General features: G+C 48.1%; 1 protein-coding gene across 13 annotated transcripts in view; it reads left to right on the forward strand.

Annotated features, from left to right (window-relative positions):
• The window catches only part of Klc1 (kinesin light chain 1), a 49,435-nt gene that overhangs the window by 26,346 nt on the left and 10,808 nt on the right, over nucleotides 1-12,281 (forward strand). The window contains exons 10-15 of one of the 13 annotated variants that reach the window (XM_050154640.1): nucleotides 1,649-1,698; nucleotides 1,779-1,846; nucleotides 3,694-3,802; nucleotides 5,905-6,042; nucleotides 10,230-10,280; nucleotides 10,877-11,432. In XM_050154640.1, the coding sequence (XP_050010597.1) occupies nucleotides 1,649-1,698; nucleotides 1,779-1,846; nucleotides 3,694-3,802; nucleotides 5,905-6,042; nucleotides 10,230-10,262 (398 nt within the window). In that variant the 3' untranslated portion in view covers nucleotides 10,263-10,280; nucleotides 10,877-11,432. Of the gene's footprint in view, nucleotides 1-1,648; nucleotides 1,699-1,778; nucleotides 1,847-3,693; nucleotides 3,803-5,880; nucleotides 6,043-10,229; nucleotides 10,281-10,876; nucleotides 11,433-12,149; nucleotide 12,281 lie in introns of those variants that run through there. The other 12 variants (XM_050154643.1, XM_050154638.1, XM_050154642.1 and 9 more) reach the window with 12 other exon arrangements.

Genomic DNA, 12,281 nt, shown 5'->3' on the forward strand with positions numbered 1-12,281 from the left:
CCCTTTTAAAGATTTTACTATTTTATATTTTACTATTTTATATTTTACTATATTTTATATTTACTATTTTATATTTTACTATTTATTTACTATTTATATTTATATTTACTATTTTATATTGTCATAGTTATTGCTGTAAGGGACACCATGACCAAGTCAATTTATAAAAGAAAGCATTTAATTGGGAGTTTGCTTGTAATTTCCTTACTCAGTGAATGAACGTTACGAGGGGTCCTGACTACAGTGTGCCTGGGTGCTGTCCGCAGCCCAGTGAAGCCACCTCCCCTCATGCCCTTTTTGCTTCAGACACGGCTCTGCCAGCAACTCCAGAATCTTTGCTTAGAGTCATCATCTTGTCTAGTTTTCTGTCCACCCTGGAGACCTGTGGCAAATAAATTCCCCACTGTGCCCTGGACTTGTGTGTTTGTCACAGGAGCCAAGGCCCCATCTCTTCTATACCCTTCAGACATGACAGGTGTTTAGTGTACAATGTGTGGAGAAAGTGTGGGTGTGCTGGTGCCGGTCTGTGCCTCAGGAGACAGGTGTGGTCCTGCTTGCCCTGCTAACCCTCGCCGTGCTAGGAAGACGTGCAGTGAAATATGTATTTTATAGAATTGAAATTGCTGAGTCAGGGCCTGGAGAGATGACTCAGTAGTTAAGGGCACTGACTGCTCTTTCAGAGGTCCTGAGTTCAGTTCCCAACACCTGCATGGCAGCTCACAACTGCCAGTGATGGGATCAGACGCTCTCTTCTGGAGTGCAGATGTGCATGTAGACAGAGCACCATACACATAAATATACAAATAAATCTTAAATTGCTGAGTCTAAAACATTTTTGTGTTTATTTTCTTGACAAAATCTCACATGAAACATTGAGCTAGAATTTTGAGTGTGTGGGAAAGTTCACAGGGTGATCCAGAGGGAATTTCTGTTAATTATCGCATGCACACACGTGGTTTTCTTTCACTTAAGCATTTGTTATTTATTTTAAAAATTGTTTTTATGTTTTATGTTATGGATGTTACAGAGTCTCATTTGACATCCTCAATGTGAGACATAGCTGTCACCTTCCGGTACCCTGGGTAGGGTTTTCCTGTCAGAATTAGGCCAGGCAGAGGATGAGTGGTTGGGTGCTCGCCATGTTCCAGTCCCCAGGCATAGAGATGCCAGGCAGGTACGATAGCCTCAGAGGAGGGAATAGAATCTCCGGTGCAAGCTGGCCAGAGACAAGCTGTGTTAGTGTGTTCTGGGCTTGTTGAGAGGCCCTGCCTCATTGAGTACACCAGAAAGAGGGCTAGGAGGACTCCAGGCACCAACGTGGCGCCTCCATGTGCATATTCAGCATGTGCATGCTTACTCCCACATATGTCTGACATGTATACACATATGAAAAAAGGAAAATTCCTGAGAAGGCTCATATAAGCAACAAGATAAAACCTTGCAGTCACTGGCAGCCTTAGAAGTCATCTGCTCAGTGGTTACTATGTAGCCTTGACTTTCTTGGAACTCCTTTGTAGACCAGGCTATTCTAGAACTCAACCTTCTGCCTGCCTGTCTCCCAAATGCTGGGATTAAAGGTGTGCACCATCACATTTGGCTCCAGTTTTCTTATTCTTCAACTTATAGAGTCCTGTGTTTTCTTCCCTAGATGAGAACAAGCCCATCTGGATGCATGCCGAGGAGAGGGAAGAGTGCAAAGTAAGGCTGTGCACTGTGAGGGCTCTGATTGGATGGACTGCAGTCAGTCTGCATTCATCCTAATTCTCTGTTGCAATTAGGGGAAGCAGAAGGACGGGGCGTCTTTTGGAGAGTACGGTGGCTGGTACAAAGCCTGCAAAGTGGATAGGTAAGTCTGTCCGCCAAATCCAGACACATGGTCCCCTATTTCCTCAAAGCATAGTCATCGAGCTATGGGATGCTCAGCAGGTAGAGGGGCTTGCCATAAAAGCCATAGCCCGAGTTTGCGCCTAGGAGCTGACATGAACATAAGCTTGTCCTCTGACCTCCATATGAGGCTTATGCTCGTGTGTGCCTACACACATGTATTACACATGCTAATAATAATGCCTCTAATCCTAGTACGTGAGAGGCAGATGCAGAAGGATCTTTGTGAGTCTGAGGTTAATATTGTTAGTTTATAGTTATATAGTTAATATAGGGAGTTTAGCCAGGGCTGTATAGTGAGTCCCTGCTTAAAAAAAAAGGCAAAAAATAACTTAAAAACCTGTTTTTGTCATAAGATCATTCATATTTACCTCCACACCCACTCATTGCAGCAGTGCGGGTGCTGGCCATCAGCATTCTTTATCACAAATGTGTCTAGCTGCAGGAGCAGGGGACACTTACTGAGGAGCCTTCAGCAACTCTGTAGCACTTGGCAAGTGGGCCTAGAAGCCAGTCCTTAGTCAACCTTCTGTCTGCACAGGGTGATGTACTCTGCAGTAAGTGTGGGGCCCCTGTAGACTGTGCTCCTGTACCCATCCATACCTGCTGCTGGCCTAGAAACTTGCTGACGGCTGTAGTCTTAGCTTCTTTCCTATCAGCTACACGAGGACACGTGTCTGACCCTGGTTTGGCATAGTCTTCATTTGGGTCCCCATTGCACTCGCTGCAGTAGGTGAAATTCATCTTTCCTTCTCTTACGTGCACCTGACTGAGGGGCACGCAGGATGCTGTCTCTATTTCTGTATGAAATGCCTATCATTAACGAGAGGGAAATACCTCAAGATACAGATCTATACCAAAGCGGGTCTGCCTTATTTCTAACTTTGCATTTTATTTTGTGAGGAGGTCTTGAACTTAAGCTCTTGCTCTTCCTGTCTCAGCTTCCTGAGTGCTAGGATTACACAGGTACACCATCATACTGGCCTATTTCTGACCTTTTGTAGATACACGTGTGTACAGGTGCACTTGCCCGTGTATGTGTATGTGGAGGCCAGAGCAACATTGATGTTTAGATCTTTTATTGCTCTCTGTGTAAGTTTTTGAGACAGGGTCTCTCCCTGAACCTGGATCCTGTGTTTTGACTAGACTGGCTGGCCACAGAGTGATACCCACCTGTCTCCACTCCTCCAGTGTGTGGTTATAAGCCTATGCCTCCATGCTTGGCTCTTATGTAAACACTGGGGATCCAAACTCAGGCCCTCATGATTGCGTTGTAGTTGACCCACTGAGAATCTTCACAGCCCCATACTTCCAACTTTTAGCAAGACTTCTCTGTCTATTATGGCCACACTTCCATCCTGTCTCCAGCCCTGTTTCCTTTACAGTGTCTGCCATAGCTGTCAGGTCAGGAGCTCTGGTGAGGCACGAGATAACCCGGCACAGACCAGGTTTTGCCTGCAGGGGAATCTGCTGACTACTGGGTAGACTAGCTACATGTTTCTGTGGCCATGCCAGGAGTTTGTGAGTGGCCAGTCTCTGGAAGAATGCTGTAGGGGTTTCTGTAGAGAGCTGTAGGGGCCAGCAGCACTGGGCATCAGGCTGCTTGAATGGCAAATGCCTTTCAGATGGGTGTAGCACTGTCCTTAGTGTCCTGTTCCAGAGCAAAGTGTGATCCAAACCACTGCCTGGCTGTGCCACTAGAGCTGGAGAGTTGCTCCATGCCCACAGAACACACAGATCAGATGTGCTGTTGATGGTGGCTGTCCTGGGACCCACACTTAATGGGGCTGTGTTTTTGCATTCTTGTAGTCCTACTGTCACAACCACTTTGAAAAACCTTGGAGCACTTTACCGACGGCAGGGGAAATTTGAAGCTGCTGAAACATTGGAAGAAGCTGCCATGAGGTCACGTAAACAGGTGTGCCCGTCACTTCTGCAGACTACTCTGGTGGAACTGTGATAGCCTTTTATGTGGCTGTTATTGAAAGCTTGATTCTGGCTTAGACTGTGTGAGGAGCACTTGTTACAGTCCATCTATCTATCTATCTATCTATCTATCTATCTATCTATCTATCTATCTATCCATCCATCTATCATCTATCTATCCATCATCTACCTATTTATCTATCCATCTATCATCTATCTCTCATCTATCTACTATCTATCATCTGTCTGTCTGTCTGTCTGTCTGTCTGTCTATCTACTATCGTCTGTTTGTATTTATTTTGGAGACAGGATTTTGCTTTGTAACCCTGGCTGTTCATACATATACACACACAAATAAAAAATTTCAAATGTAAAATAATCGGGGTCTGGGGTCTGAGTCTGGTGGCTCAAACCTTTAATCCCAGGATTTTGGTGGTAGAAGCAAGAGGATCTCTGTGAGTTTATGGACATCCTGTTCTAAGTACTGTGTTCCAGTCCAGTCAGGGCTACATAGAGAGATCCTGTCTCAAGCACAAAACAAAACAAAACGGACCCCGAAAGAAATGACACAAACAACAAAAGAGCATGGGTTTGCTGGGCGTGGCAGGTCCTGTACCTTCAGTCCCAGCACAGCCTGAATAGAGAGACCCTGTCGCGACCAAACATGGGTGTGGCCTTTTCATCATGCACTTGTATCATGTGTTTTGATGCATGCTCCTCATCACCCTCTCATTATATTTAGCAACATAATTTTATTTATCTAAAATTTTCAAAGGGCCCAGACGTGGTGGTCTGTAATCTGAGTCCTCAGAAGGCTGCAGTAGAACAAGTGAACATTTGAGACCAACCTGGTGTTATAGGAGACCTTGTGTCAAAAACTAAAAAGATAGATGGAAAGGAAAGAAAGGACAGAATGGTGCTTTCCTTGTATCCACAGCTGAGTGAAGTACTGTGTTGTGGGCTAGTGGACAAGCAGAGCCCTTGGTGCTGCCCCTGTGGTCCTGGGTGTAGGCCCGGCGCTCTGTGGCTTGTGTCATCAGCTGTGGGACTCTCTCCCTAGAGCACGGTCTGCATCCAGGCCTTGCTCTAGATTGCAGGCTGCGTTTTAGCAAGAGGAGCCACAGGGGTCATGAAGGTCCTGAGGAAGGACGTGTGAATGCTTTCCTGAGGACACTTCCTGCCAGGCAGCCATGGAAGCTAGGAACGGGACAGGTTCTCGCAGGAGCGTAGTGGCACACATCGCAGGGAGAGATGTGGAGGATGCATTGGGGTTCATTGTTGCTATCTGAGACGGACTGTCTGGTTTCCTAGACTGTCTCAAACTCTAGCAGAGGTCAGCCCTGAGCCTCTGGTCTTCTTGCCCGTCCCTCCCTCCCAAGTGCTGAGATTGTGGGTGTACCCATTGGGGCTGGTGTGTGTGGTGTTGGTGACGGACCCAGTGTGCATGCTGGGCAATCACTTAGTTAGGTGCATTTCCAGCCCATACATTCTAGTGTGTCCATCATTACCTGAACTCCGTATTTGCATACAGCACATGTTTTGTTTTAAGTCTAGGCCCTATGTAGCCAGGCTGGCCCTGAACTCTTCATCCTCCTCTCACTGCTGAGGTTACGGGTGTGCCATTGCACTAGCTTGCTTACATGGAGTACAGTTTGCACACCTGTGTGTATGCTCCTGAGTTTTGGCGATATATAACTCACACCCCTCCCTATGACCCTAGAAAGCCTAAATCCCGTCCCCAGGAACAACTGATCTGACTTTGCCTTGGTGACTTAAGAACTGATATCTGTGGGGCCAGTTTGATAATGAGAGCTTAGTGGGTAAAGGAGTTTGCTATGCAAGCCTGCCAGCCTGAGTTCTGTTCCCCATAAACCTGCATGAGGGTGGCAGGAGAGAACCGACCAACTCACTGATACCCATTGACCTCTTCCACATGGCTTTGTGTCAGGCATGTCCCCAGTAATAGCAGCAGTAAGTAGATAAAGGAATTGGACTCTTTGTCCCAAGTCTGAGAAGTCTTATGAGATGTAAGTGCTAATGGGTCGCACCGTTCTCCCCGCTGGCTCACAGGGTCTTGACACTGTTCACAAACAGAGAGTGGCTGAAGTGCTGAATGACCCTGAGAATATGGAGAAGCGGAGGAGCCGGGAGAGTCTCAACGTGGACGTGGTCAAGTACGAGAGTGGCCCTGACGGAGGGGAGGAAGTGAGTATGAGCGTAGAGTGGAATGGGGTAAGTACAGTACACAGCTGGCTGCACTCGGGAACGCCGACCTGCCCCCAGCAGCACTTGCTGGCTGTTCTGTCTCACGCTAGACCCTCCACTTTTCGCAAATTAAGCATCAGGGAAGCTTTCTGTAAGTTTCTAACTTCTGCTAATCCTGAAGCTGTGTTGCTGGCAGTGGTTTCCTTCAGGAGTCCATGAAAGCTGACTGGCCTCTTGTAGCGCATGTGTGCATGCTGATTGCGCATCCTGGCTGTAAACCTAGCCCATAGTCTGACTTCCTGTAACCTAGGAATGGGTCTGGCTGACAACTAACTAGCTTTCCTAACCTGCCCATTTCCTTGCTAACTCAGTGCTCCTGACGTCACTGAGGAGGCCGCCCTGGGGCTGCTAGAGAGCCTTGAAGGGAGATGCTGTGCAGTGGGAGCTGCTTTTCAGAGAGCAGCTCAGCAACAGCTGTAGGTGCAGTTCTCCACTCGGCCTCAGTGGTCCTAAGTGTCATATCCACTTGACAGGTGTCCCAGCTTTGGCTTAGAACCCCTGCTTGGGTGTGAAACAAGCAGCTGTGTGAGGGCTGTGTGGATCTGCTCCCCCAGCCCTCCCCCGGGACATCCTTACCAACTGCTTTCTGCTTTCAAGTGGGTTTCTGTAATGTGGGGGAAGATGCGGATGGTGGGCTGCTGTCTTTGGACCCTTCCTCAGGGAGAGTGTAAGCGAATTCATCTTGCCAGGGATATCATTGACGTCCTTAAGTTGCACTGGTAGTGTGGTTAGTTGTCATTGTGTGGTTTTGTCAATTTGTAGCTTGGGACTTCCTTACAGTCTGTCCTTCTCCTTGGAATGACTGACTCTAGACTTTACCTAGCCGGAACAGTTTGGGAGGAGCCAGTATCTTGATTCTACATCATGTACAAATATTAGTAGCTAGAGGTCAGGAGGAACATTCTTTCTCTCTGTGTAGCAGCTTTCTTGTTTTAGATTCTTCTGTGCCAAGACAGCCAGTCATCATCCACTCTACTATTGAGTCTTGTTGGGCAGTGGTCCCAAACTGCAGCAGAGGCCTGGGGATGCCTGTCAGTGCCTGTCCTGTCAGAGCTGTGTACTGTCCTCTTACTGTTGGTTCCAGTTCCTGCATGCTTTGTCCAAAGGGCTTGTCCTGCTTGCTGGCCAGTGGCTTGCTTACAGATTTTAATGCTCTTGAGTGATATTCTGGGGGAGCTCTCCATTGAGACAGTATTTCTAGGTCTGTATGTATGTGAGTCCTATGTCAATGACATTGTCAACAGACTAGAGTCCACATCTGCATTGAGGACACACGGGAAAGAAGTGGTGATGCTTTTTCCCTGCAGGGGAGGGCACTTGGGACTTTTCCCCACCAGGCTGTGGTAGAGCAATGCTTCTCTCAGAGCGGACTCTTCTTCCTCATGCTCCTGTCCCTGCTGTGTGTGTGTGCACGCGCACACACACGCACACACACACACACACACACACACACACACACACGGCATACACAAGTGTACACTGGGATTGAACTCAGGGCTTCATGCATGTTAGGCAAATGTTCTGTCACTGAGCTCTGTCCATAGCCTTGTTTATTTTGAATTTTAGTATATAGTCCAAGTTGTCCTTGAATTTGGAATCCTCAGCCTTCTGGGATTAATATACTCAATATATGTGCACAATATGCTCAGCTTAAAATCATACTTCGTTTCATTTTTTTATTTTTATGCTACTGGGTATTGACTGTAGGGCATCCGTATGCTGGGTAAGTCCCTCCCGCTGAGCTGTATCATATGCTGTCCCGTAGTCATATTTTCTATGTAGCCCTGGCTGGCCTGAAACTTGCTACATAGACCAGTTTGGCCTTGATCTCAGAGATCTGCCTGCCTCTTGTCTCCCAAGTGCTGGAATTAAAAGCTTGGACCACCCCCACCTGGCTAAAATTGTAGGTTTTAAAAGATTCCAGTGCTCTTTAAAATACTGAACTGCTCCATCCTCTGTTCCCTCAGGCAGTTACATTAGCCACAGTGTGCTCCCAGGAACACAATGGTGATTGAGCCACAGGAAGCTGTTCCTCAACATTCAGAAGTAGCATTTAAAGCAGGATAACATTTGTCAAATCAAGGCTTGCTGGGTATTAACCATGGCTCTGCAGGAGCTGGCCCATGTGCTGGCAGAGGAGGAGAGCGAGGCATGAAGACACGGAGGGTTCTTAGGCCAATTTAAGCCAGGCTCTTGACCCTGCAGGAGACCTGTCTGGGAGTACAGGTCTTCCTCACCAGCGTATGTCATGGTGATGGTGATGGCACTTCACGAAAACGGGGCTCCCTCAGGCTTACTGAGATATGAGCTGTGGCTCTGTCAGATACTGCCATAGCAAGTCATCTCTAGTAGGGTGCATTTCCAAGAAAGTAGGCATTTTGTGGCCACATACCCTTTCCTAGGTAGAAGTAAGTTTCCTTATTTTAGCCTCTATCTGTGGGATTCCGTGTCTGTCATCATGGGCACTCGGTTCCAGCTGACATGGAGCAGCACTGAGCTGCCTTTTATAAAGTCATCCTGCTGACGTCGTCCTGATGGTCACAGGTGCAGCACCACGTGCTTTACTTCTCTGTGGACCCTGAGCTCCTAAGGACAGCTTGCTGCCCTTTTTTCCTGGGCTCCTAAGAAGGAGTCTCTTGTCCATCTCCTCTTAATTTCACATTGCTCTTGTGACGAGGTTTCTACAGTGCGCATGTGTGCGTGCGTGTGACCGTGTTTGTTTGTGTGTGTGTGCGCGTGTGCACGAGAAAGAGCGCGAGAGTGTGAGTACGTGCACACGCCCGCTGCTCAGTACTGAAGATTAAATCATCACATGGAAGGAGGGGCTCTATGACTGAGCTGTATCCTGCCAGTATTACTGTTTTGTTTGAGACAGGGTGCTACTATGTGACCTAGACTGGTCTCAGACTCCTGCTCTTCATGTGTTAGCATCCCAGCCATGGGGATCATAGACCTGTACCACAGTGCCTGACTTCTAGATGTTGGTTTGTTTTTGCTGTTTTCTTGAGACAGGTTTCTCTGTGTAGCCCTGGCTGTCCTGGAACTCACTCTGTAGATCAGGCTGGCCTTGAACTCACAGAGATCTGCCTGCCTCTGCCTCCCTAGTGCTGGGATTACAGGTGGCGCCATCACTGCCTGTCCTCTACATGTTGTTCATTTGTTTTTGAGATCGGGTCTCTCTAGGTAGCCCTGCCTGTCCTAGAACTCAATATGTGGTAGATTAGACTGGCTTCGAACTCACAGATTCACCTGTGTCTGCCTCCCGAGTGCTGGGATTAAAGGTGTGCGCCACCTGTTTTGTTGGTTTTTGAGAAAAGGTTTTACAGTGTAGCTCTGGTTGGCTGGAACACAGAGATCTGCCTGCCTCTGACTCCTGAATTCTGGAATTAAAGACATGTGCCACCAGGCTTGACTTTCACAGTTTTAATTACTAAATTCTTATTGAAGGTTATTAGGAAATGAGGTAACTGTTAATTCAGAGTAGATCTTTATTTATGAAAAGTTATGCTAAGGAGGCAACTAGAATATACTAAAAGAAGTTATAGAAGTACCCTCTCTACAGTTCTACTGCACAGAGGTAATACTAAAGTCAGCGTCTTCCGTGACTTATCTGAGAGCTTGCAAAATCGCTCAGTGGGTAAAGACACTTGCCACTCAAGTGGCCTGAATTTAATCCTCAGGACTAACATGGTGGAGAAGTTATCCTCTGAACTCCATACATGCACTTTACGTGTGAGTGTACACACACACACACACACACACACACACACACACACACAATAAGTGCGAACCTAAAAAGGGTTTATGCAATACGAATGTCTTGTAGTTGCAGAGTGTAAGAATAGAGTGGTCCTCCGAGCCCTGAGCTATGCTCAGGGGTATCTGTCTGCTTGAGTTTTACCCAGCCTAGACGTGCCTGCCACTTCAGCGTACAGGTGGAGTGGCTGAGAAAGAGTTCACTGTCGTCCATTTGAACCCAGGGAGGTGGCCAGCATCTTGCGATGGGGTGCAGACCACAAGGGCAGGAGGATCATGCTGTGTGGGAACATGTAACATTTAGCATCCTTCTCAGGACAGACAGTGGGAACTGATGTTTTCTTGTCCCCTGGCATTCATGAGGCATTGGTAACAAGTTTTATTTTTCCATTTTAAAGATGAGAAAGATGAAGCTCGGGCTGGTTAAGTGAGTTGCTCAGCGTTCCATGGTGAGTCCGAGCGGGCAGGCCAGGCCCGGCTCTCTGCACCTTTTGAGATTTTGGCGGCCCCAGGAGCAGTTTTTATTCAGATCATCAACTGCATGTTTCAAATGTGCTGCCAACTTCTAAAGTCACTGAGTCTTAAAGTTCTCGAGATTCTAGGGTGTTAGTGTTTTTAAGAGACTGAAATTCGCCAGACTGCGGGGAGCTCGTGACATTTAGAGAAAGCTGCAAGACAGGAGAAGTTTCAATGGTGTCTTCCACATTTGGCCTTTCCTGTCCTTCCCCACCAAATCTCCCTCATGTCCAATAACTTGTGAAACTCTCCATAGTAAGTGCTGAGGAGATTCTACCACAGTGCCAGTCTGTGCTCGAAAAATGTTGACTTTCACTCTCGACAGTTACAGAAAGCTAGCCTGCGATCCCTCACACACCCTGGGCCCAGCACCTGCTGTGCCAGCCTGGTAGAGCAGGGAGTGCCCGGGCCACTGAGCTTCATGCCCCTGAGATCTGTGACCTAGAAATACTGTAGAGCGGGCTTGGGGGCGGGTCCTGCCTTGCCGTGCTCCTCCCGCCTCACCTGCTTCTCTCTTTCTGTCTGACAGGCCTAGCCGCCCTCCCGGTGCCTCCCGCACTGCTCCTGCATGACGGGCAGCGCCTCCTCCAGCCCCTCCAGTGCTGCCCGCTGTGTCTAGCAGCCCCTAGGAGCTTGTCAGCCGCACCTCTGGGACTGGCCATTCCTTTCGGTGCTGCTGTCCTTTTGGGGTCTTGATTTCTGGATACATGTAGCTTTGCCAGATATGTACTTAGAGATATCAGCTGTGTTAATAAACCCATTTACTGTGTAACACGCAAGTTTAACAGTTAAGAGAGAGTAGTTGTCCACCCATGACAGGTGTTAATGTCACCCGGATATTACAGTGGTATGATAGTGACTGTGCAGTCACGGAGCTGTAGGAGCAAGGCATGTGCCGCACGTCCCTGTCGCACTTACAGACCTGGCCAGTGTCCTGCACAGGCCTCCCAGGACACACTGAAGTAGATTGCTCTGTAGTCTTGGTGTGGAATTTTGGCATTTCTGCTTCTCTCTACTAATCTTAAAGTGCTCTGTGATGTGTGTATTTGTGTCTTTCTAACTTCTAATAAACTCACTCCAACTGACCTGTGTCTTGCGTCTGTCTGCTCTGTACCTTCTCAGTCTTCTGGGACGCAGTGCTGCGTGGCCTCTGGCGGCACTGGGTTCTTGAGATTCCCTGAGGGTGGCTCTGGGATAGATGCTGCTCTGCGCAGGGCCCACTCTGCACGGACTTCATGTCCAGGCTCTGCCAAGCATCTCTGTAGTGTCTGCTTGGTTATGGGCACAGCTGCTTACTCTTTCACTTCCCACAGGTATCCCAGTGCTTTAGGATTTGTATAAAAATGAGCATCCAATTAAACAACTTGCAGCTACATTAGATTTGACATTTAAAATTTGCTGCGTAGGTGAGTCTGTTAGGAGGACACTGTCTTCCTTCATGAGGTGTGGCATCCTGGCCATCTTCCTGCCGGGTGCACACATGTTCATGCAGCATGGAGTTACACTTGGCAGACAGTCCTGGAAGATGCCTTAGTTCTCTTGACCTGTACTGTCCTTTGTCCTAAGATGGCAGTGGGCTCACGCTCCTTTGGGAATGTGGCTGCTTCTGCTGGGACTCCTCATTTTCAGAGGATTCTGATCATGGGTGTTTTCAATGGGTTCATGGTTCATGCACATGGCAGTCTGGTGGCTTCGGCAGGACTCACACGCCAGCCAGTGCCTGGCAGCAGTTGGGGTCATTGGGCTGAGCATGGGTAAGGGGGGAACACCCACAGCTTCACACTTGTTCACGTGTTTTTCAGGATGGCACTGGATCTTTAAAGCGCAGTGGCTCCTTTAGCAAACTCCGGGCTTCCATTAGACGGAGCAGTGAGAAGCTGGTTAGGAAGCTGAAGGGAGGAAGTGCACGGGACAGTGAGCCAAGGAACCCTGGG

This window comes from Alexandromys fortis, unplaced genomic scaffold (assembly GCF_014885135.2).
Source record: "Alexandromys fortis isolate MF-2015 unplaced genomic scaffold, M_Fortis_MF-2015_v1.1 scaffold_91, whole genome shotgun sequence".
NCBI lineage: Eukaryota > Metazoa > Chordata > Mammalia > Rodentia > Cricetidae > Alexandromys > Alexandromys fortis.